Genomic DNA, 25501 nt, shown 5'->3' with positions numbered 1-25501 from the left:
AGCCTTCAATACCCGTACTCCAGCCATGAGTACTATTCCACCAGGTTTCTGTTATCCCTATAATATCCGGTTTCACTTCCTGCACCAGTAGCTCCAGTTCCTCCATCTTGTTCCCCAGTTGTTCGCCAGTTTGCCTCAGGACGGTGCCTCACGTTGCGGTACTGTACCGGAGGCTTGGCTCAAAGGACCAGGGACTGTGGCACTGTCATGGTGATAAGGTCCCTTGCGGCCTCAAAAGGTGCTCAGGGTGGGAGGCAGTTCCACCTCCTGAATGACCTGGCTTGGAGACTCCAACGGCACCAGACTCAACGGTCCCCCTTGCGGGGCCAAAGTCGATGGTGCTGGCTCCAAAGTCTTCCGCCCTGGGTGCTCCTCTCTGGGATGAGCCCCATTGGCCAGCTCCAAAGGGGCTGGTCTCTGAGTCAGAGATCCACTCTTCTCTTGCTTCTGGTGCTGCTTCTGCATTGGAGAATGGGACTGGGGCTGGGTCAATCTCGACGGTTTCGGTGCCGGGTAACGGCGGTGCCGTGGGTCTCTCCCAGAGTCCTTCTGCGGTGCCGCTTCTGCCACTGCCGCTGGGGCACTGCGCATTGATGAGCTCAGTGCCGGGTCTTGCCGTGCTAGTGTAGGTTGCGATCTAAGTGCCACCTCCATAAGGAGCTGCTTGAGGCAAAATTCTTGCTCCTTTTTTGTTCTGGGGCAAAATCCCTTACAAAGCCTGCACTTGTCCACTTGGTGTGCTTCCCCCAGACACTTTAAGCGGGCGTTGTGGGGGTCACCCATTGGCATGGGCTTACTGCAGGACTTGTAGGGTTTGAACCCTTGGGACTTAGGCATACCCCAAGTCCCAACAGGGAATGCGGTTCGGGTGAAGGGGAAGACACCCCTACTCCCAACAGCTATCTGCGGTAACCGAAAACACTAAAACTAAACTTAACGAGGCTAGGAATAACTGTGAACTAAACTAATCTGAAAGACTGGGAAAACGAAGAGAGCTTGCTAAGCAAGTCACCGCAGTTCCAATGATCGTCACTGGCGGTAAGAAGGAACTAAGGTGGTGTCGGGTCAGCAGGGTCATATATTGAGCACTATGAAGGCACCACTCCATGGGTGCTGCTAGGGGGAAAACTTTCCAAGAAATGTGCACACACACCTAACTGAAATCGATAAGAGCAATCACTCAAAAAATAACAACTCTACAGAAAGCCATCCTGGCAGCTAAGTCACAGTAAATAAAACATTTCTACATCATGACTGAAAGGCAGCCACCTCTGGGGTGGAGAGTAGCCACCAAATGGCATGCAGAACATTCCCACAGGAGTGAGGCCTCAATACTCTAGTGTCCACACAGAACAGACAAGACCCAGAAGTCCCCCTTGGAGTAGAGACATACTCCTTTCTCCATTAGATCCAATGTGGCCACTATAGTATTTTCAAATAAAACTTGAGAGTATCAATGGGATCTTTGATGTCCACAGGCAGAAGACTTGAACTTCTAAGATTTCATCTGAAAGGCCAAGACACAGTAAGATACACAGAACTCGGTGCATCTGTTGGAGTGAAGTCAAACTGAGCCAGCCTTTCCAGGATTCAATACAGCCTAGGGATGCCAAGCCTGAAGCTGAGACCCCTAACACACCTACAGTCCCTAGGAAACATAACTACTCGGTGTTAAAACCAGGTCAGTTACTCTACAATCCCAGTGCGAATGCTGCTCAACAGTTTCAGTCTTAGAAGTTTTGAAAGTTGGATTAACAGGTTGTTGTGCATTTTCCCTGTGCGTATTCTGGCCAGCACCAACATGACCTTACCAGGAGGATAGAGCAGCACCACGTTGTCTCCTGCATTCAGATGTCCCTTGTCATACAGAACTGATGCAATTCTCTCTGCTCTCTTGTGCAGCTGGAGGCAGGTGGCTGTGCACACAGGAGTTCCCTTGAAAGGAGAGAGAAATGTAGTGAATGAGAGCTGGAACAGCACAAGTCAGCTGCACAAAGGGCAGCACAGATGAAAGTTTAAACAGTCCGAGTCAATCCATAGCCATTAGCTACCATGAATAGGTTGTGAGTGCCTGATGGACCATTTATCCAGTGTTTAATGTCACCAAAATGCATTGAACTGACCCTACTCCTAGGAAATGTCACTTATCAGGGATTTGATTCAGCAGGTTCTCCTGCACCTACTGTGCTATATAGTTCCCTGACAAAACACACTCAAACTGAACTTCTAAGGTGGTGCAAGGGCTGATGGGACCTGCAGACTCCAGGTAGTTTTAAAGCAAAGTGAAGCAATTGTTAAAGAATGAGCACTATCTTCTAACATCTTCAAGTGAAAAAGACTGGTAGACTGGTAGCCCAGTTTTGAAGAGTTAAATTTTAAATAAACTTAAGCCTTAGGCTGCATGTTAAGGTTTATACACTTCACCTTGTAGGCCTCTCACACGCGCACACACAGATATAGTGTGCACGCGCACGCATTGGGAATTATGTGAAGGAGCATGAGCCAGGAAAGTTTATAGAAACATTCTTCTGAATGTACAGCTTCTAGTCCCACTTCAGGCAGCAGACTCTAATCCCTACTATACTTATATAGGGGCAGAAAAGGGAGAGAGTTCTGCCTCTCTCCCTATGCAGGGAGGAGGAAGCAGAGAGGAGACCAAGAATTTAGCTTGGCCCCTGAATGATCCTCTGAAAAAAGTTCTTTAAAACATAGGAGCAGCAGCACCTTGACTCTGGTCATTGAGTGGTGGCACATTTATGATGCTAAACAACATAAAGAGATGATGCTGTGAAGTTAATGAAAACTTTCCACATCAGTGTCACGTCACTTCTATAGTTATAGTGGCCATGACGACACTTTCATCCTGATGACCAAGATGCACCCCCTCACCTGAGACCCAACACAGTCCTAGACTGTGGCAAGCTCATAGCCTCTGCCAAACCAGCACCGCATGATAATCTGAGCCCAACAAAAAAAACATACTAATCTGTACCTTGGCATTTAGAAGAAGGAAGAGCACGTGATCAGGGGTTGCTTGAGCTCTCCATTGCAACACCTCCGTCAGGAACTGGTGCTGCAATGAGAGACAGTAGTGAGTGCCAGCACAAGTGCTCCGAGATGACAATTTCATATCACCGCTCCTTGTTTTATTCAACTGGGGGTTGAAATGCTTTCCCACATGCTGGCCACAATAAGCATCTGGCTGTAGGGATTTACCTTTCTAACCAAATCGTTGTCTTCTATTTGTCCAAGGTCCCTCCCAGCAGCCTGAGCAATGCGCTTCCCAGCAACCAGGTTCCCCACCATCACCGAGGCTGGGCCAACACCTGTTGGCAAAGAGCAGCCGCATAGACTTGGTAAAAGATGGAAACGTTCAGACACACTGGGAAGAGCCATTTTATATTTTACAGTCTGCAGGGCAGCAATGCAGGCTAATGCTTAAAGCAGGGAGAAGATGTCAGAGCTCCCAGCTCTGCCAGTGACTCAATGCATGACCTTAGGCAAATCACTTCACCCTGGGACAGACTCATTTTCTCCCACCTGAGAATTGGAGCTAACAAAACTACCATCACCTCACAGGTTTCCCCCACGGGGAGATGCCAAGTGATCTCATTACAGAGTCAAACTGCTGGGGAAGGAGGAATGCAGAAACTGGAAACATCCTAGTGAGTCACATACATGTTAGATAATCACAGCCTGCACAATTGGGGTTAAAATGAAAGGGCATAGGCTACCTTGCTTTAGGGGAACCTGTGAGACAGGCTAAGTGCTGCGCCAACAGTCCAGAATTACAGCATATAACCTGAGCTACAAGGAGGTGATGCTAGCCTTAGCCTCCTGTAGAGCAGTCAAGTGGAATGAGGATGAGTGAGCAGAGTGGAAGGTTGCTCCCCAAGACCAGGCTCCTCTTGAAGCATGGCTGCCACAAGGGTGGTTGAAGAGAACCCTGGAAGTGCAGAAGAAATTTCTTGCTGGGCTACCAGTTTCTGCTTCAGAGGCCTCCTGCTCATCAGGGAAGCGAGCCTTACCTAGGATGTGGTTTGAAATGAGTTCCTGACACACTGATGCACCAATGGCAGGCCTGGTAGGGTCAGAGTCTCACTGCAATCCCCAGCAGCTAGAACACATCTTAGCAAGGGGAACATGAGTGAAGCCATTAGCCTAATTTTCTAGGCCTGAGGCAAAAAGGCTCAGAGTCTACCCCTTCCATTCAAGAACTTGTCAACATTCCCCAGGTGAGAAACACTCTGTGTTACCTGGTTGTTTCTGCCTGGGTTTTGGCAAGTTGGTCACACATGTGTGCGGGCACATGAGGATGTTACACGGATGCAGCGAGCCCTCCAAAAAGTGCTGTTTGGTTTGAGAGATATGGATCCCTCCAAGAGGAGTTTTTGGCAAAGAGTTGGCTGGTACCAGAGCAAGACAATACACGCCCACTTGGTGAATGCTGTCAATTGCCTAGAGATAGAAGAGAAGAAGTTGCTCAACTGGGCAGAAACTAGTGTTATTAGGTGTCCTGACAAATTCCAAGAGCTTTTCCTGGATTTGTAAACTCATTGGCATATTGACCATCACTTTGTTTTGTATTTGTACAGTGTTTGGCACAAAGGGGTCCTGGGCCATGTCTGGGAATCCTAGGATCTACTTTCAGAGTGGTAGCCATGTTAGTTTGTATCAGCAAAAAGAATGAAGAATACTTGTGGCCCTGTAATACATACAAACAACATCTTGTTTGTAAAAAACAAATCAGAACATAATACGTCACTCACTTATGGGCCACAAGCAAATGCCAGGAAAAGGCAGTGCACAGCTTTCAGAGCAGCAGTGTGGGCCTGCTTGCCTGAGTTACAAAGTACCTGAAAATTGGATGTTTGAAAGAAGTCTTCTTGCTGCCCCTCAGAGCTTTATCTCCTAGCTACCTGGAGTGAGTCACTGCCCTCTGCCTTCAGCAACACACCTTGAATACATTACCTGGATATAAGTCCTATAGCTGTAGTGTAAATAGCCCATGGAGAGAGTGGCAGAATGAAGCAGGCAACAGGCTAATATCTGGTTGCCTTCCCTGGTCCCAGGTACCAAAACCAACAAGGCAGGAAGAGCACACTGCCCTAGCCAGACTATAAACATGGGCACAGTGGAATGCTAGGAAATGAGTAAGGGCCTGTTAATGTCCCCTCCTTTACAATCCATCCGAACCATGGCACCAACTTTTGGTCATGAATGACTCAAGTCTCAATCTGTCGAAAGCTGGTGACTCATCTGTTTCTAGTGAGTTTAGGGTTTATTTTGCAGACTCTTCAGCCCTGGAATTAACCATCAGCCTCTGCCTCTCACCAGTATTCACACATTTTAACATATTACTCAGATCAGTGTATGTTCTCCCATCAGTGAATATAGCTAACCTGTAAGGTTCTCAAAAATTACTCTTTCGCACAAGCAAAAATTCCAAAACCAGGATTTGCCACTCATCCTGCACACACTGTTTTCTTAAAACCCAACTGTTTTGGATGTTTTACCTATTTTCAGTTCTCAAATGGTTCCCAACACCTTACCGCTGCAATTGCTTCTCAGCTGATAACAAGTGCATCTTTAAAGAAGAATTGTTCTTAGAGCGCCAGCATGATCTATGGGGCTAGAAGCCAGAGACCCTTGAGTTCTAATCCGGGTTCTCCTTTGGGGCACCGAGAAGGCAGTTTCACTTTTCTGTGCCTTGCCTGTGTAACAAGGGTAATGCTGATCATTAAGGGCTGTATTAGTTTGAGCCTCTGCTGCCTTTCCAGGACCTCTAAGACACATGGTCAGGACAGCCAATGCACAACTTGCCATCTTGCTGCCAAGAGGAATTGTGATGATGACCAGAAAGTGTCATCTGTCTGAGGCACACTAATATCATCTGAGTTGTCCACATGCTGAAAGGGGGTGGGGGAAGGGAGGAGATGTGCACACACAAGCCCAAATCTCTCACCCAGACAGCTGGGCTCTTACCTGCAGCACTCGGCTCATCCACTGAAAACTGTCCTCTTCAGAAGCATCTGGCCGCTGCTCTGCCACCACCACAATCCTCTCATCGTAGAACACAGAGACTGAAAACACAGCAATCCTGGGGGAAAGAGAATGCGGATCGGTAGGAATTACCATGCCACTTCCCTGGGAACACTGAAGTCCTGGAGATCCAAGGAAAGAGACTATCACTATGCACTAGCTAGGGAACAACTTCAAAAGCTCCAGGGGCAGGGGAGAGAGGAGACAGTGAAGTTGAAACAGCAGCAAACTGGGAAGGTAAAGGTCATATTGGCCAGAGAAGCAAGTACTCCCACTCCGCAGAGAAGCTTCCTACATGCACACCAGAACTCTACTCTCCTGCTCCAGCCATCATGTTTCCATTCCAGCCTCTGCTAAATGTTAAACATGCCAGGATAGAGAAGGGTAAAATTTTTCAAAGCACCTAAGTGAACAAGTAGCCTAACTCCTACTGGCCGTCACTGGGATGTGACATCCTTTTGAAAACTATCCACAGCAAATATTAAATAAAATCCAAGATCTCTGAGTAGGAGATACAAACCAACTGTTGCAGGCCATGAGCCAACCACTAACTATTGGAGCTCTGGAGGAAACATTCCCTTGAGGCTGTTATCCCAGAACTCCCCACTGCAGGGTTTCTTGCTCCTCCCTCCGAAGTAGCTGGTGCTGAACATTGTCAGAGAAAGGATACTGAATTAGACAGACCCCAGGCCTGATCCAATGTTGCCACTGCTATGGAGACTGAACAGTCAAGGAAACATTTTTTGTGACTGAGGTCAAAAAAAGTAACCAGGCAGTAAACAGGCAGCACACAACATGACCACCCTGTCATGTTTTATTACGAGACACAGACAAAACTTGAAAAAAGAGCTGGGTTTCATTACCACTAACCTTCCTCTGTAGACTGTCTTTATTGATTCAACTGCTAATCCGGTTGCAACGATGTCATCAGCATTGTGTCTGCGCCCACTAACTGTCAGCAAGCCATCAATTTTTCCAACCACAAACACCAAGCTACCCTGAAAGGTAAAGGACACAGATGCTCAGATGCTTTTGCTGGTTCATGCATCTTTAGTGATTGATCTAACAGTGCACAAAAGCAAACACATTTGTTAAAAATAGATTTAACAGCATTTTCTTTTTAGATTGGATTCTACGAGAGAGAATTTGGATAAAATCACCTACATTATTCTAAAACTGCACAAGTGTGAATCAATTATAGAGCCCAAACATTATAGCACTTTTGTGCCTGAATTGGGAAACTTCAAGTTTTGTCTGTTTTAGCTTATGAAGAACTATGGGCTGATTTCTATCTTGCAAGACGACAACATATTTCAAAATTTTTTTTTTTTTTAACAAACAGATGATCATGTCACAGGTATTTACAGTTTATTTTGAAATGCCCTCTTGAATAGTGTGAGCATGGCCAAAATCAGAGCCACGAAGCTGAGTGATACAACTATGGGATTGTGAAAAACTTGAAAGAACTTTGCCTGCTACTGCTCAGTAAAGCTCAGTGGTTTGGCACACAACTCCTATAGTGAGGTTGTGTGAGGGTAATGTATTGGAAAAACAAGTTACTACTGGGGCAAGCTATCTCAGTAACCTGCCCCAACATTCACCTTAAGTTAACAGTTTGTTTTGGTCACTAACTGCTTTTCTTTTAGGCATTTGAAGCCATTACTTTTAACATCAAGATAAAACCATCAATCCAAGCACAAAAGCTATATGACGTACAGGTCCAACAAACCCCAGCAAGCCTGAGCGGACGAATGGCACGTCACCCACTGGAGAACCAGCTGAGTTGACAGGGATAACCTGAAACAGAAAACAAGCTACTGAGGTAGTTGATTCTCTTGTCCTGGGATATACACCCCCCACACCCTTCCTCATCAGTGTGCTGCAGCAGGAGTCACACTAGATGCAAGTGAATTTTGAAAAATAAATCCTCTCTAGTTACTAGGTTTTTCTCTGTAAAGTCTCAAATTACCAGCTACAGCACAGTGTCCCCCTGGAGTGAACTTCACTTACCGAATCCTACCTCTGACATTAACTGGGATGGACAAATCACTATGCTGCCAGAAGCCCAGATAAAACACTGTTTTCTCTCTGAATCTATTTGCAAGCTATCTGATACCATGAACTGGAGTAGAGCAAACACTGGATGTCTGATGCTCCCATTCTTGCAGGAAACTAGTAAATTTATCTGCACTAAAAGCTCTCACTGTTGTCATTGTTGCTGCATGGTGGGAAATCGCAGCAAAAAAGGAGTGCAGGCAACTCCTAATTGTAACAAGCCTTCTAGTTTCAGAGTAGCAGCCGTGTTAGTCTATATCCGCAAAAAGAACAGGAGTACTTTGGCACCTTAGAGACTAACAAATTTATTTTTCCCCATATATAAAGCCCAAATAGTAACACTATTAGTTGTTATGGAAATCAAAAGGCTCTGCAAGAAAATCAATTCCACACTGAAGGCAGTAGGTGAAAGCCAGCGACACAAGAAAAGGCAAAAATCTACCATATGATACAGACCTCAAATGTGTTCTTTGTCACCCCAGTCAGCCCATAATACAACATCCCTCCTGTTCTGGAGCTAACACAGATTTCACCAATCTCATCCGTTTTACAGAGCTGAGGAGATCCATCGGGTTTCACGATGCACATCATTCCTAGAGCAAAGCACACACCATTACACAACTTAGCAAGCAGTGCTCAGGGCCCTTTTTTTTTTTTTTTAAAACCACCTGACATATTTAAGCATGAAGAATGATTAACTTTTTATTAAGTAGTGGCAAGCAGGAAAATATTGTGAATCCTGCAGCTGAATATGCATGGACATTTCATCAGGGTACTTTAAATTAAAGGCTTCACTACCAACCTGTGGGCCACGTGGATCAGCTACAAAGTTTGCATTGCCACAGAGCATAACATGAAAGAATATGCTACTGAATTTGCCTGGGCCTCTGCCAATAACTTACTAAAGATCAGGACTTCCAATGAGACAAGACTTCCATGCAAAGATCTTACAATGCTTTACAAACACTAGACCCTCCAATCCCCTGCGAAGGAGCGAAGTATTCTGTCCATTTCACAGATAGGTAAGATGAAGTGAGGAAAAGCTAAGCAGCTGCCCCAGCAACTCACAAATCAGCAGCGGAGGCAATAACAGAAACCAAGGCTGAGATTTTCAGAGCTGTCTTGGGGATCTCAATGACCAGTTGCTGTTTGTTTTAAATGAGCATTGCATGTCCAGAACCCATTAGATGGTTTGAAAGTCTCAGCCCCAGAGGTTCACTGTCAGTCCCTGCCATTTGCCAAAGGGTGTTTATGGAAATATAAGGTCCTGTGCACTCACCTCCTGGCATCACATGGCCAACATCCTGTACCGTAAGAGCAGAGTTTTTGTCTTCAGTGTTCACACGAATAACACCATAACTTAGCCCACTCATGGACAGGATGGCTCTTCCGGGCAAGGGTGCCCCAGGCATACCAGGCCTTGAAGGAAACAAACGGACATGCTAAAACATCAGTAAACACATGACATCATTAGGCCTTGATACGGAACACATCCTCACAGTAACATAAGGATGCTTTTCTGGGTTCTTATATGTATCATTTTGCGACATATAATGAAATCCCATTTAACAACTGAATTAATCTGAGGGAGAGTAAGAGATACCAGCTGGTAGAGCCATGCTCATAAGTGAGTTGGAAAAGCTTAGTACTGGGCCAGTGCAAGCATTGGGAAAACCAGCCAAAAGCCCTGTGGTGTAGCATTTCCATCTGGCCATCAGGGTAATCTATTGTAGGTGCCAGTTCCTGGGCTGGCTGATTATTGCTTTGTTCACTGCAGGGAGGGGCAATGGACAGGAACAGAGCATGAGAATGACTGCTTTCCCCAAAACAACATGAGACACTATCACAGAGAAGCACAGCTCCACACCAGCTACTTCTGGCAAAAGTGAGAAAATAAATGCCTTCTTCTCCCAGGCACCACTCTGCTACTGGCTTTTAACTGCTAGACAAACAAGAACCAAGACTCATAGCTTTGAGAGAGAATTCTTCAAGGCCCTGATTCAACCAAGCACTAGAGTTCGTGCATCACCATGTAAGAAGCCCCACTGAAGTCAATAACAACCACTGGATGCACGTGAACAAACATTAGTTGGGATCGCCTAATATAGCACAATTCACAACACATGGAAACACACTCTGCTAATATTTAAAGGGACACTGGCAGGTCTTATATGACCCAAATATTTAGGCTGAATAAAATAAAAGCTCAGACCAATAGAAACATTTCCATGATTTGTCTTTTTTTATTCCAGTGGAAACAGTTTAAAAAACAAAAAACTTAAACATTCCTCCAGCTAAAGCACTGCAAGGGCCTAAAGTTGAAACTAAAAAACTGCCAACAAAATGGAAACAGACTATTCTTCTTCGAGTGCTTGCTCATATCCATTCCAGTAGGTGTACGCGCCGCGCGTGCACGTTCGTCGGAAACTTTTACCCTAGCAACTCAAGCGGGCCGGCAGGTCGCCCCCTAGAGTGGCGCCGCTATGGCGGGTGATATATACCCCTGCCGGCCTCCCGCTACCTCAGTTCCTTTTACCCGCCCGTGTCGGTCTGTGAACTGTTGTGAGCCTCTCTGCATACCTGATCCTCCAACCTAGCTTCTCTTGTCAAATTGTTCCTTCTTAATGTTAGTTAGTCAAAGTTACTTAGCATACGTAGTTGGGTAGTTAATGTTGACCGACCTTATGAGTTATAGTGCTATATATAGTTATAACTTCATATCGTCGGTAGGGCTCTGGCCCTTTCCGCGCTGGCGCCGCGGCTCGATGCTGGTTCGCCGGGGTTCAAGGCGGTGCTCGACTTGTAAAAGCTCGATGCCCACCAGGATCCCACGACGCCGTGCCTGAAGTGCCTGCGTGGGAATCACACATTTACAATAAGTGCCGCATTGTAAGTCTTTCCGGTCTCCCCGAACAAAAAAGGAGCGAGACCAGCCGCCTCAAGGACCGCTCCTTAGGAAGCAGCATTCACCGCGCCTCCGCACGAGCGCGGCTGCCCGTGGCACCGTGGATCCGTGCCTCACCGCGAAGACGCACCCGGCAACGGCCCTTACTCCGGCACCGGCCTCGCGAGAGGCCTCTTACTCCTCAACCCCGGCTAACTGGCCCCGTAAGAGAGCACTCTCTGGCGCCCGGCCGTGCTGGCTGTGCAAGGGGTTTTCGTTGGCTCCTGGGACCCCGGCGGTCCCGTCGAGTCCCGCATCCCTCCCAGCTCCCACCATCTGGTTCGGTAAGCTGATACTCCGGTCCACGCCGAGACTTTCTCGTCGGATCGGGACCTGACTTGCTTGACTGAGACCATGGGCTGCCCACTAATCTCCCGCTCGCGCCGTCGCTCAGGATGCGCGTGTTGTTCGGCTTTATCTAAGCACGTCCACTATGAACCCCGGTATGAGAGCGCGTACTCCCCCCCGAGTGATTCCATGCGACCCGTTTGCGCACCGCTCAAGCATCAGGTCATACCCAACACCCGGTTCGCAGATCCCTCTTATGCACGCTCTCACCGCGACGGGGAGGATCCTCCCCTCGCGGACGCCGCTCGCAGTCCCGGTCACCGCTCTGCGTGCCGCCGACTCGTTACTCGCTCTCTCCGCCGATCCAGATACTCCAACCTGGCACCGCATATCGTGCTCTCCCAGCACGCCAGTGCCACCGGCACCGCAAACTCCAGGAGCGCTCACGGCCACCGTCTGGTCCTCTGCCCGACACACCCCTCTCGCGACCCTCTCCGGCACTCGCGCCGGTCAGCAGGTCGTCGGTCCCGGCACGACTCACGGCACGATCTCCGGCACCCGCGGAGCGTCTCGCCATCAGGGGGGGCGCCGGGGGGCTGGGGGTAAGTTTTTCTTCTCCGCTTGAATTCTGCCTCATTCGGCCCCATATTCCTCCCACACAAGGCTTCTTGTATCCTCCGACTGACAGCCTATCTATCTGGATCTGAAGACCTTGCCCACCATCTCCCAGAAGGTCACCATGAGCATGGGCCCACAGCACTGGGGCTTCTGACGCCCTGGGCATACCATCAAGCCAGGGTTGCTGCGCTCGTTCCCCGCTACGGTGCGAGCGCGACCAGAACGGAGGCTCCAGAGGGCTGCAGCGTCACGGCCCCCACCTCCCCTGAGGAAGCGGTCCGTCTCATTCGCTGCCTGCGGAAATACGCCAGTCAGGACGCTGAGCCTGGTACTGCCAGCACGGAGCCTCCCAGACCCACTCTTGCCAGTGTCACTCTTCATCTTCCTCCCCTGATGAGCTAGTATGCCGGATGACATGCCATAAAGGTCACCCCCCCGTAGACTTTGGGCTCACCAAGATCTCCTCAGGCGAGTGGCCGCTGACATGAAACATTCAGGCGAAGAGGTCTCTTGAGGTTTGAGGACCCTGTGTGCAGTATTACTCACATCTTGACGCCCCCACTCGATGTTGCCCGCCCTACTTAATACAATACGAGCAACGCCAACACCATCTGGCAGTCACCGGCCTCCTTCCCCCCATAGCCCGAGGGTAGAACGCACAATACATGGTCTCCTGAAAGACCTATAGACTACCTATTATATCCCACCTGCGCATGCTCCTCTGGGTTCAATCGGTGAACGAGAGAACGCAGGCAAGAAGCGCCCAGCCCCCAAGTCAAGGAGCCCAAAAGGATGGACCTACGGTCCGCAAGGGTCTATTTTGCGAGGCAGTTGCAGCTGCGAGTTTCTAACCAGCAAGGCTCTACTTCAGCCGCTACTCATTAACACTGGTCAGCTGCTGATAAATTCTCAAAGAGGCTCCTCCCCGCAAGACGCTCGCCAGGGAGGGTGTCGTCACCTTCTGGACGAAGGGAAAAAAGTTGCACCGCACTCCTTGACAGGCGCACTGGACGCGGTCCGACTCTGCGCCAGAACTCGGCCTCCGGTGTCACGATGCTGATATCTCCTGCGGCAGGTCTCTGGCGCTGCCCTCCTGAACTCCAGCACACCATCCAGGATCTTTCCCGTTTGAGGCCAGGCCTGTTCTCTGATAGGACCCCCCGCCGGCTGCGCAAAGCCCTAAAGAGAGTAACAGGGTCAGATGCGGGTCGTCTTGGGAATGCATACGCCCGTGACCAGATCTAGACCCTTCCGCCCGCAACTACAACAACATGCGTAGCTGTGTCCCCCCGCCCAGACGGAGCACAAGTTCTTCTCAGGCGCCGCAATGAAGAATGGCACGGCGCAGACACTCTGTAATCAAGGGGTCAAGCCAAGGACCTACCAAGCCTCTCCGGCGTCGACATCACTCATTTTGAAAATACGCTGAGAGGGCGAGGTAGTTACCAGCATGTCCGTCTCATGACCTCTCTCCACCTCTTCCACCGTCTCTCCTACTATCACTTCCCTGCGTTGCGCCGCTCACTTTCAGACCGCTGGGGTCCTCCGCACGCAGCGGTTTGGATACCACCGCAGTTCTGCTCTCAGAAATACAGCGTACACCCTGCACTCTCTCCCGACCCTCCTCCCTCCTCCCCTACTTCAAGGACACCTACTTCTCCACCGAAGTTCGGAGATCCTCTCTCCAGGAAGCGTGCAAGCGTCACCTGGCGAGTGATCCGTATAACTGGTGTCCTGAGGTGTATCAGTGGGAGGTTCGTAGTTCACGGCTCATTTAAAACGAAGATCGGCTGAGCGGTGGCTAATGATGTATAGTGAGTACTCCTAAACGTCTTCGACTTACTTTTCAGTGTCTGCTCAACTTATAGCCTCCTTAGTAGCGGCCTCTAAAGTTGTTGAAGAAGTGCTGCCTTACGTGCCTTAGCACTACGACTGCACCGCTTAGCGTTACACAGATATCTCTCTCACTTAAGAGATAAGTTGAAATTCACTGTAGTCGTATTCTCGTTGGTTGATTATCCATGGTCTCCATTCTCCCTATCTCCACATGCATATCTCTTTATGTTTTCACTGCATTATCGCCCTAGAAACGCTCCTTCTACGACAATGTGTCAGATGCTTAACGTCTCCTATGAGTCTAGTGTTCCTCTTCATGCGGGCTAGCTTTCCATGAGTTTCTGTCCGAGTTCAAGGTATTTCCCGACTGCCGCTATACGCCTGATAGGCGAATACTGTGGGCCATGCTTGCGCACATTCTTCTCTCAGCACTCAGAGGCGCCCGTCATAGTATACTTCGTAGTCATCCATCAGCGCCGATCCCGTTATATCGTCGCGTCATTGCATGCTCCTCCCCTCGCCCCAAACCGATAAGCTGTAATATGGTTCAACGGACATGTCTAAAAAAGTGACTTAGTTAATGAATTCCTCTCCGATGTTATGTCAAGTAATTACTGTGAAGACTATTTGAACCCATAAAGTCTGTAAATTGTTCGAACCGTACCTTTTTACTGATCTGTCTAGTACTCTTGTGGGCATAATTTATCAGTTCTCCCTACAGGCGTCAGACGAATCAAGGGCTACATCTCCACGAACATGTCAGTGCTGACCATGGTATAGCCTTCTCTCACAGTTCTTCGCTCTGTTTTGATCAGCGAATGTGTTTCGGCTCTCATTTATCCTTTGCCAGTAGGTCTCGTACAAAGCCGCCGCCGTGCAGTGCACCCGTATCGCCGTAAGACTTTTTACCCTAGCAACTCAAGCGCTCGGCAGGGTCTCGCGTCCACTAGAAGTGCGCCAGCTATGGCGAGTACTAACCCGCTGCCGCGTCCGCTCCGCTCCTACAGTTCCTTTTCTTGCCTCGGATTTACCCTCGACCCCACTGCTGGGGAATACGCCAAGAGGAGTGGATAATGGAAATGGTAATGACGCAACATTCTTAAGGGAACAAAGAGACTTACAACTAATGGGGAACCACTGTTCTCGTCTCTTCCGAGTAGCTGGGGCTCATATCCATGTCTCCAGTGTAGGTGCATTCACCTAGCCCCCCGGTCTCACCTAGCACGGGCAGGCTGGGGTCGGCTTGTGACATCAGGTCACTTGTGCGCAACTACAGCAGAACGATCCCCGCACGTATCTCCTGGTACTTGTCCACTAGACCAGGGGAGGGGGGCATTAAAAAGACGGGCTGTAAACTGTTGCCACCGGTAGCGACCCAGGTCGCCGCGTCTGTGACAGATTTCCCTAGGATGGGAACTCGTGCGTGGAACCAGCTTACCGACGATGCCCTGGCTCTCGGTAGAAGTGTGCAAGTTATACGCCCCGAAGAGATGCGCGAGGTCTGAACTATTCGTCCAGTATGTCGACGTTTACCCCGCAGGAGATCCTCTGTGACGAAGGACTGCGCAGCCCCCTTGAGCCTGTCAAGCCTTATTCGCGACAAAGAAGCTTGGAGCGACGGCTCGAACGACTATTTTCTACTCATAAAGCGACGCCCTGCGGCACTATAGGCAATTAAACTGTTCGCTACGAATTCGAATGTAGGCTCTTAGCGAGAGCGAAGGACTGGGCCAGTCGGTCAGTATTCCTGGTTACGGGAAGCTGAGACAATCTGGAGGTCTAATTGCGCGGGCGGGCCCTCAGCGTATGCCAACGTTCTCGTCGATGGACCAAGTACCGTCGCTGCCTTTATGCCGAGGGTTCTCACGACGGAGTAGCGCCCGCGACACTCTTGGCCTAGCGCTAGCCGGCTGTGATGCAGGGCTGCATCCGCTCCAAGGGAAACCGCTCTCCGTCTACTCTAGGGATGCACGAACTCAATGGGTACGCGACCTGGACGCAGGTCAGTCGACCTTCTCATAGCCCAACGGGTCGGGAACATGAGACTAGACAATTCAACGTAGCGTTAAGGATCCAGCGAAGTGAGAGAGCGCTGGCTGACGACTTGTCGATGGGTCATAAAGCTCACAGGCGCTTTAGGACACTCTAGTGACAGCAGGCGTAGCAAAAGGGACACTCGAGACAGTGCCATCCTGGCCCCGTGGTGCGAAAGCTGTGGCACGATGGCCCGCAACTGATACCCGGAGCCGAAGGCTATAGCGCAGACCTTGTTGTTTGACGAACATATGGTATATCTCTACTATGATCTTTATGTGGAAGCATCGGTCGAGGGTGAAAGCGAGGCGTCTTCTCCGTGCACACCTACCACTAAAGAGCTGCCTTCCACTTGGGTACACGTAGCGCGTGGTCCTCATGGGGCGCTTGTCGCCTCGTCCCGCGAAATTATCTTGCCCTCACGCGGGAAATGCCGCAGTCCGTCAACTTCGGACTCCACGTTAGCCACTGCACGAGCCAACTGGTCCGACACAGTGCAAGGAGCACTGAAGGTCGCGGTTGGACCAAAAGCCCGGGCCCGATTTCGGGCGGTTCCTGCGTAATCAGGTCCAGCGTATAAGAGGGCATGGGATTGTGGGAACAGGTCCCACGATACCGACAGGTCCAGGAGCCAGCAAGCGAATAATAACCAATGCTACTATGCCGGGGCGTGTGAGCATGGAGAAATGTACAACAGGGGCCTGATGCCCTGCGCGCCTTTCAGGAGAGGATCACGTACGTTTGAATGGGAATCGGACGGCTAACGGCATTAGAGAAAGGTGGGTTTCCCTCCACGAATCCGGGAAGATTGCACTCCGCTACCGAGTCGCCGGCTCGCGTCTGCCTCTTAGGTAATGAGCAGACGTCCAGAGCGAGATCGTGAGACAGACTTGGCGCCTCTGTTTCTGTTCTGAGAACAAGCCTGCATACCAATCGGAGCGAATTCCCAAAGGTGTGCGGGGCATGCCCTCGCACTGTTGCCTGAAAAAGCGTTAAGTGGACTATATCTGGGCCGGAAGAAGGACCGATTTCGTTGGGAGTCTGAATAGACAACACCACAACGCGCCAACTGAGATGTCTGCCAAGATATAGCGTAATTGTCGCATCCCGTGGGCAAGCAAGGACAAAGCGAGTGTCAGGGGACTGAGTGGCCGACGGATCTATCCTCCTTACATCTCCTGCCGAGGCGAAGGCCCATTATGGATGTCCTTACCCGACAGAGAACGAGGAGATCTCGTTCCCGGCCCCTGCGCCTGCTAATATTGACACATAGATTCTTGCATTAAGTACCGCGTCGCTTTGGTCTATGAACACGGAGAACCAGCCGAGTATGCAGTAACAGCATCTAGGATGAACGTTCGTGCGTGGCTCCCGGGGCGCACGATACCTCTAAGGCAGACCATCCTCACCGTTGTCGTTCAGCCACGAATGGTCCCTTCGCCCGAGGTTGTAGCCCTACGCTTTGTCCGCATATGTTTGGGGGCTATCCCCACATGGATCTTTGGTGTTGCATATCGCATCAACAACAGGAAGTTTAGTGTTCCGCGGTTGATGTGCTCATATTCCAAGCTTGCCGAGCGGGACTCGGGGCTAGCGGATGTCCTTTCCTGATTCCTGTGTGGGAACGCACCTTTTTTATGCCTTCCCTCTGTCCCATTAAATCTCTTAATGGTCCTTCGACGGGACCTAAGGCCGTGCCTTGATCTCATCGTCCCCGGCTATGGCTCACTAGCTTTAAGTTCATGGCTATCAACATGGTTAGCCCTCTCCCGTCCTGTGCCTTAGTGCTCACCATGCACTCTCATCTCCACATTCCTACCACCTTCGACCCTGAAGGCCAATTCCCTCTCTCAAATTACAGCTTGACTTGCAAGTCTTGTTTTGGAGAATGTTTTGAAATCACTCTTTAGTTACTTTTGCTGTGAATTCTGCAAAATTGTGAAAACTGAACTATCTGTTTGTGCCACAGGCTTCACGCTCCAAGGCAGAAGCAGGCCTACAAGACATAGACTGCTGCCAGCTCCACTATGTTATGAAATCAGGTTAGCGCCACTAACTCAACCAGTTTAGATGCATTTACACCAGCTTCGCGATCTGCCCCTATCTTTCCTGCGGCTCACAATCAATAGACCCATTTCCTACAGAGGCATCTCATACCCTTGAATGTCATAGATATTTCAATTGAACAAGAAGTTTTATTTGAAAGTACTGTGGAACTATATCACCACAAAGGTTGTGGATGCTTATCTTGAAGAGGTAAGGAGCGCTCACTGCTGGGCAGTTTACAGCATTTGTAACGCAAAAGCAGAGGTCTCTCTGGATAAGTAGGCTTAGAATGGTTTCTCCTCTTGAGCTGCCAATAAGCGTTGCCACTGTTGCCTGCGGTTCTGAAATGCATGAGTGGTTTGTCATCCTAGCGGGCAGCTCTGTGACTGAAGCAACGAGCCACTTGGACTAAGTGACAGATTGACAGGCCTTGACTCAAGGACTTCACCGGGTGTAAGACATGAATTTTACCCCACAGTCGTGCGATGGCAACAGTGTATGGGAATGGGTGGTAGATTTCATTTCTAAATGCACCATCGGTACATCTATAAGTAAGGCCAGATTACTGTGCACTTAGGACCCATATATGTCCTTACTGGAAAAACCAGTAACTGCCTGTTAAAAGTACTAGAAACAGGGTAGGCAACCTATGCACCGTGGATGCCACAGGTGGCTACGTGAGCTGACTTTCAGAAGCATCACACTGCCCGGGTCTTGGCTACCAGTCCGTGGGGCTCGGCATTTTTAATCTCCATTTTAAAGCACAGCTTCTTAAACATTGTAAAACCCAACCCTTATTACTTACATTCCTCCACAATAGTTCAGTATATATTACAGAGCTTACAGTGAACGCCTCTCTAAATAGGTTAAAATGTTATACGGCACATAGAAAACCTTAACCTATTACATTGAATACATGAAGACTCGGCACACGCTCTGAAGGTTTGCTGGACCCTGTACTTAGACAATGCTATGTAAGTACTAATTAGCATATTATGATAATTGCTGGTTAAGTTACTTATGCACTGGAATAGACAAATCTGTCGCATTAGGAGTAAACTCGATCACGATCCGTCTAAGGATTTGTCTGACTCATCTAATAAAACCATGGGCACGCTCTTTTGCCGCTCATGTCGGTAATAATCATTGGCCTGCTTCAGTTCCGCATGGATCAATACAGATCATTTGAGTGAGAGGAGGCTGATAAAGTAATTAATATTACTCACGATTGTACCGACACATAGTTTTGGCAACTGTGTTAGAAACCTCAGTAGAGTATGCCAGGGCTTTAATAACCTCACCAGCTATTCACCATCCCGTCTTGTGCCTGCGCCAGCCGAGAGGCAGCTAGTTCTTCAGCCTCTTCAAACCAATTGTATGATAACACAGTTGTAGGCTGCTGCCAGTCCCGGGAATTAATGGAAATAGAAGTGACCATAAGTGCGTGTTCTCTAGCTGCCATGAAGAAGCAAAGTGTCATCCACCACCATCTACCCCAGTTAACACCAATCTGCCAAAACAGCCTCTTCAGCCCCCTTGAAATCAAAGATATTTTTTTGTCACTTGAGAAAAGGTTAGTTTTGTGAGTGGTCAAATTGGCACCAATTCGATCAAACACCAAAGACTTGCATGAAGGAACAGTGTTGGGTACAGATGAGAATCTATAACTCAAACAATTTTTGGTAAAATGTTTCTAGCACTGCCTAAACACTGCCAGACCTCGGACAGTTTCAATTTCTGAGATACAAAATGGGACTTTGTTTCATAAGATTTTATGAAAATTTACACTAAAAAGTCAAAAAATCAAACAAAACATTTCAAAATGATCAAAGCCAACTTTTCAATGTTAACTCTCCAAACAAACTTTCATGGAGAATTTTTGTCTCATGAACATTTGTCAATTATTTTGACTTTTTTGTCGCGATTCATTGATGGGAAAGATTTTGCAAGAACTCGTGCACCAATTCTTTTGGGGTGGTGGAGAAAACTATTCCACTGCTCAATCAACATGTTCGTCCTAAATTCGTGGTCTCTTATAGCCTGTGGATTTGGTCTAGGGGATAGACGGGTGCGGTGGGCGCATCTAAGATAATTTACTTATGAAAATGAGTAATTCTTCTCCATGCCAGTAGGTATCTTATCTCACTTCTATTCATGCCATGGCCCTCACTCCCCATTCTAAATGTATCTCTGGCTACCTTGTAATATTTTTAGAGAGTCTGTCTTGCATCCTTATGGTCGCGGTCAAACTAACATTGTCCGGCTAGTAAGAGAGCAATAACGGCTGCGACGGGGTGTCGATGTTAAGTGGCAAGGGCCGTATCTCAGCGTTATCGAGCATCACGTGGTGCGTATCGGTCCGAGAGGTTCGTCGGCTTTTTCGCGCCCAAAGCATGCTGTCAGCTAGATTCCTCGAAGGTGCTGGGCGCCTTTAACGCTCAGGTCCGTATGCCAGTGCCCCCATCCTGGGATCGTTAACGTGTCGTGTGTCTTGTCTCTGTTCCCCCCGTGAAACCCGCGTGGCTACGGGGCTCGGCCTCCTCATTCGAGGTTCACTGTCTAGCTGTACGAGGACTCACCATGGAGCGCCCCTTCGTTGGCTAGGGTGGGTGGCCATTGTCTAGAGCCTTCCACTCGAGGTTAAACTAATCCAACAAATGGCTGTTTGAGGCCCCTTATGGTCGTCAGTGGTCATCTCTTTCTTGTGACTTCAGCCCCTCTGGCCAGGTCACCAAGTCCTGGTTAATAAACAAGAGGTCGAATAAATACTATTAGTCTGCTGTCCTCAACATGCATCTTCAGCCTGACTCCAGATGCATGAGTTCTCACAACGTTCCCACTGGTGAGACCATAACACATCCGCATAGGCGCCTAATACAGCACCAGCTGCACAGCGCCTCCGTACAAGTGCGAGACCTTAACACGAATCCTGTGATATCAGTGGGTGTTTCCATTCCCTGCCATCCTCACACCGCCGGTAGGGGAAATCCAGGCCACTTCCCTCCTCCACTGGGTTCATGAAGTCGTGAGGGACCTTTAATCAGGCAAGCAACCGGTTCGATTATATATGTAGACTTTTTCTGCTCCCTGAACACTTGCCGCTGATGTTGTCCTTACGTCCTTTGCGCCACCGCTTCACCGAGCTCTTCCTACGTATCAACTTTTATGTTCGTCTCCTACAATACACACACACACACACCAACCATATCATCTTCCTCTTCCAGACCTTTCTTGAGAGCTTCTTTTGCGTTACATTCTCTCCTCTTTCAACCTTCCCGGTAACCAGGACCTTATTCCCTTCCCGTTCTTTCCAAACTCATTCATCTCGTAAGAGAACAACAGTACATTGCCTAGACGTGGCAGGCGCTCGCCTGTTAAATAGATAGACTACAGCCGTTCCGGCAAGTCCACCTAGCTTGCTGCGCATAGTCGAGCGGCTCAAGGGCGCTCCGCAGTCTCTCACCGAGGATCCTCCTCATAGAATCGTGGTAACTCCTTGATAAGAAATGTTACGACTCGCGCATACCCTTCGGGACGGTAGCCTATATAACTGCCACACTCTACGGAGCCCAGGCCATCGTCGAGGTTAGCGTTCTCGCACGATTCCATCCAGATCTGCAGGACAGAGCGGCGACCTGGTCCTCCGTGCACCGTTACTACCATTTATGCCTGGTCACGCAGTCCAGGATGATGGGCTTCGGTTCTGCGGTGTTGCGCACTGTGACCTTCTCAACTCCGACGCCACCGCCTAGTAAGGCTTGGGATCACCACTGGAATGGATATGGCAAGCCCCGAAGAAGAACAACATGCGTTACTTACCTTGTAACTCTGTTCTTTCGAGATGTGTTGCTCATATCCGTCCATACCGCCTCTACCCACAATGTCGGAGTAACCGGCAAGAAGGAAACTGAGGAGCGGCGGCCGGCAGGGGTATATATCACGCCTAGCGGCGCCACTCTAGGGAGCGACCTCGGCCCGCTAGTTGCAGGGTAAAAGTTTCCGACGAACGTGCACGCGCGGCGCACACCTACTGGAATGGATATGAGCAACACATCTCGAAGAACAAGAGTTACAAGGTAAGTAACCATGTTTTCCTTATTTCCTGCCTTCAGCTGAAAATGCAAAAAGAGTAAACAAACAGTAAAAAGTTCAAATTTATCTCAGTTTCAATAGTCTCAGGAATTACTTGCAACATCGGAAAGGAAATTATTTAAACATTTTTAACATGTCCCTTTGAATATTGACATAGGTTAGCAGGATGCAATGCATCGCAGTACCTCCGTATTGCTACAGTCATTGCTTCTGGAGATGTGGCACATGGACAGATTGCCTCAGGTTTAAGCCCATGGCTCTGAAACAAACTCAGGAAAGCATCGCATGAGGAAACAGACCCTGGAAGATAAGACAACATTTTAAACCGTTTTTGAAATTGAAAAAAAGAATTATGCTTAGAAATGACCTGGAAATAAATAGCACATTTTTATTTAGGGATCTTGTGAACTGCAATCTCATTTCTACCTAAGGGCACATTTTCAAAACTTAGGCACTAAGGAGCCTAAGTGAGTCACTGAAAGTTAATGGAACTTGGAGTTCTAAATCATTAGAGTAGCATTTTTAAAAGCCCTAAGTAGACTTCAGTCACCTATAACAGTAACACTACTCCAGTACCTCTTTCTGAGAGCAGCCACTTTATTTCATTATAATGTTGTACTGTATTTCTGTAATCCTGGATGTCCCCAAAAAATTTTGGGGGGGAAGTATTGTACGAAAGATTATGTACAAGACAACAAATACTATTACTGAGGAAAGCCTCAGAATGGAGACCGATTTAAGCGGTTCAACTGCTGCACAGGTAAAAAAAAAGATGGCAACTTTCCATCCACATTCTTTTAAACAACTTTCAGGTTTGTTTTTTTGAAAGCTAATGTGTTTATGACCTATCCCTACCGTAAGGTTCTACAGCCACATAAATAAGAAGAAAACAAAGAAAGAAGAAGTGGGGCCGCTATACACTGAGGATGGAGCGGAGGTTAAGGATAACCTAGGCATGGCCCAATATCTAAATAAGTACTTTGCCTCGGTCTTTAATACTAGTGAGGAGTAGGGAGCGATGAGGGATGACAAATGGAATGTGAATATGGAAGGGAATATACGAGCACTGAGCGTAGAAGGCCAGAACTGAAAAGCTAAATGGGAGACAGAAATCGGAGGGAACGGAACAATTCCACGCCGAGGAGAGTAGGAACTGGCCCGTGAAACTTGCGAGCCCCGTAGCGAGAATTTTTAAAGCAATCGGTAACTCGGGGTGTGTCCATAGACGTGAGAATTGCTAAAAGGTAGTCCTAATTTGAAGAAGGAATGAAAACGTGATCCGGAGAATAGGCCTGTTAGCTTGCGTCCTGATCGGTTGTAAGGTCGAAAAAATTAAGGGAGAAAGTCGTTAAGGACATTGAATGGCAAGGTTAATGACGAAGTTGCAACATGGAATTTACTAAAGAGATCGTGCCAAACCAAACCTGATCTCCTCTTTGAAGAGGTGACGGATTACTTAGAACTAAAGGAAAGGCGGTAAGATCTAATACCGCGATCAAGTTCAGTAAGGCGTTTGAACAGGTTCCATGGGGAACATGTAGTAAGATGAAAAAGAATGGGAGGATGTGAAAGTTGTAAGGTGCATAAGGAAACTGGTTAAGACGGGAGACCCAGCTGGTCGTAACTGAAGGTGAACTTAAGCTGGAAGGAGTAACAGGCGGAGTCCCTCAAGGATCGGTTGGGACCGATCGTATTTAACCCTATTTATTACTGCCTTAGCACAAAGAGCGAATGTGTGAATAAAGTTTGCAAGTGACACGAAAGTTGGGGAGGGTATTGCTGAAACCACGGAAGAAAGGACCGGATACTATTCAGCAGAAGATCTGGACCAACCCTGTACACTGGAGTAATAGTAATAGATGAAGATATAGTGAAAAGTGCAAGTCCATAGTGCACTTAGGGATAATAATAAAATTTTAGATATACGTTGGACGCATCAGTTGGAAGTGACGGAGGAGGGAGAAGGGACCTTGGGTAATGTTGGATAGCAGGATGACTATGACCCCAATGGTGATATGGCTGTTAAAAAGCAAATCGTGTTAGGGATACATCGAGGTCGAGGTCAGCGAGAGGAGAAGGAGGGTTAGATGCCGTATATACGGCGCGGTGAGACCCACCTGAATATGTGGCAGTTCTGGGTCCCAGTTAGAAGGATTGAAGTTCAAACTGGAAGTGGTTTCAGAGACGGCTACTAGGGATGGATACCGAGGAATGAATCTGCCTTACGAAGGAGACTCAAAAGCTGGCTTGTCAGCCAGGGCCAAAGAAGCTCCGGGGGGATATGCTTGCTCTATAATAAAAAATATATCAGGGGGATTAACGTTAGGGCAGGGAGAGGAATTATTTAAGTTAGACTGAGCACGAGGACGAATGGGTACAAACTGGATATTAGAAGTTGACTTGAAATTGGACGAAGCTTTCTAACCATGTAGGAGAGTGAAGTTCCTGGGAACGGCCTTCCGATGGAAGTCAGAGTGGGGGGCAAAAGACTTATCGGGCTTTAAGACTAAGCTTGATAAGTATATGAGGGATGTTATGATGGATAGTTTTAATTTGGGCATGATTTTGATTATCGGCAGATAGTCTGCTCGATGTCTGTTGAGGGATGTTGGATGGGATGGGAACTGAGTTACTGCGGAATTCTTTCTTGGCGGCTGGTGAGTTTGCCACATGCCTCTAGGGTTTAGCTGATCGCCCATATTTGGTGGTCGGGAAGAATTCCTTCCGGGCGGATGGCAGAGCCTGGAGGTTTTTCCCTTCTCTGCCTCTGGCATGGCGTCGGCTTGCTGTGGATTCCCTGCAGCTTGAGGTCTTCAAATCTCAATTTTGACGATTTCAATAACTCAGTCATGGGTTCGGGGTTGTTATAAATGTGGATGGGTAGGGTTTTGTGGCCTGCCTTGTGCAGGAGGTCAGACTAGATGATCATATTGGTCCCTTCTGACCTATGAGTCTATGAGTCTATAAGGGGATCAGTTTTGGTACAGAACTAACCAAATCAGAAAGACACTTCATACTTCAAACTAATGCCTGGCTGGCTAAGGCCTGAACAATCTTCCTCCCAGTCTGTTCCAGAGTTTGTACATATAGATACTCAGGGAACAATTACATGACAAACATCTCCCCCATCTCCCCCATACTAACCACACATCCACTGGCTCTATTTCCTTCCACTGCACAAATCCAAAACAGCCCTAATTGTATTCAAATCTCACTTCTCCAGTCAGTGCCACCTGGACAGACATTTATTAAGCCCCACAATCACCAGTATGCCATGAAGATCTGTTGCTCATTTCTTTCAATGCCATCTTAAAAACACACATCCCCTGTGTGCAATTTAGACCCACTCACCCCATACCCCCACCTACATTGCCAGCTAATGAGCCTATTCCTGTTCTCTTGCCTGCTAGACAAATCACTGCACTAACCTTTTAATCTTTTCCTGCCAGAACTCTCTATATTACATACCAGAGCATCCAGCTGCCTCCACTGTCTGGCCAAGTCCTCTGTTCCTATCACCTCTTGCAATATCATCCTTAAGATTCA

General features: G+C 48.3%; 1 protein-coding gene across 3 annotated transcripts in view; it reads right to left on the bottom strand.

The window, feature by feature from the left end:
* Positions 1-25501, bottom strand: part of DIP2B (disco interacting protein 2 homolog B) — a 137736-nt gene that overhangs the window by 27037 nt on the left and 85198 nt on the right. The window contains exons 17-27 of one of the 3 annotated variants that reach the window (XM_075061110.1): positions 22141-22255; positions 9377-9516; positions 8554-8690; positions 7759-7839; positions 6913-7040; positions 5986-6100; positions 4257-4458; positions 3217-3326; positions 2993-3073; positions 1812-1935; positions 1156-1507 (exon numbers count right to left, since the gene is read on the bottom strand). In XM_075061110.1, the coding sequence (XP_074917211.1) occupies positions 1434-1507; positions 1812-1935; positions 2993-3073; positions 3217-3326; positions 4257-4458; positions 5986-6100; positions 6913-7040; positions 7759-7839; positions 8554-8690; positions 9377-9516; positions 22141-22255 (1307 nt within the window). In that variant the 3' untranslated portion in view covers positions 1156-1433. Of the gene's footprint in view, positions 1-1155; positions 1936-2992; positions 3074-3216; positions 3327-4256; positions 4459-5985; positions 6101-6912; positions 7041-7758; positions 7840-8553; positions 8691-9376; positions 9517-22140; positions 22256-25501 lie in introns of those variants that run through there. The other 2 variants (XM_075061112.1, XM_075061111.1) reach the window with 2 other exon arrangements.

Source organism: Chelonoidis abingdonii, chromosome 26 (genome assembly GCF_003597395.2).
Source record: "Chelonoidis abingdonii isolate Lonesome George chromosome 26, CheloAbing_2.0, whole genome shotgun sequence".
Classification (NCBI taxonomy): domain Eukaryota; kingdom Metazoa; phylum Chordata; order Testudines; family Testudinidae; genus Chelonoidis; species Chelonoidis abingdonii.
Note: the sequence above shows the minus strand (reverse complement) of the source record. Positions and strands in the feature narration are given on the sequence as shown.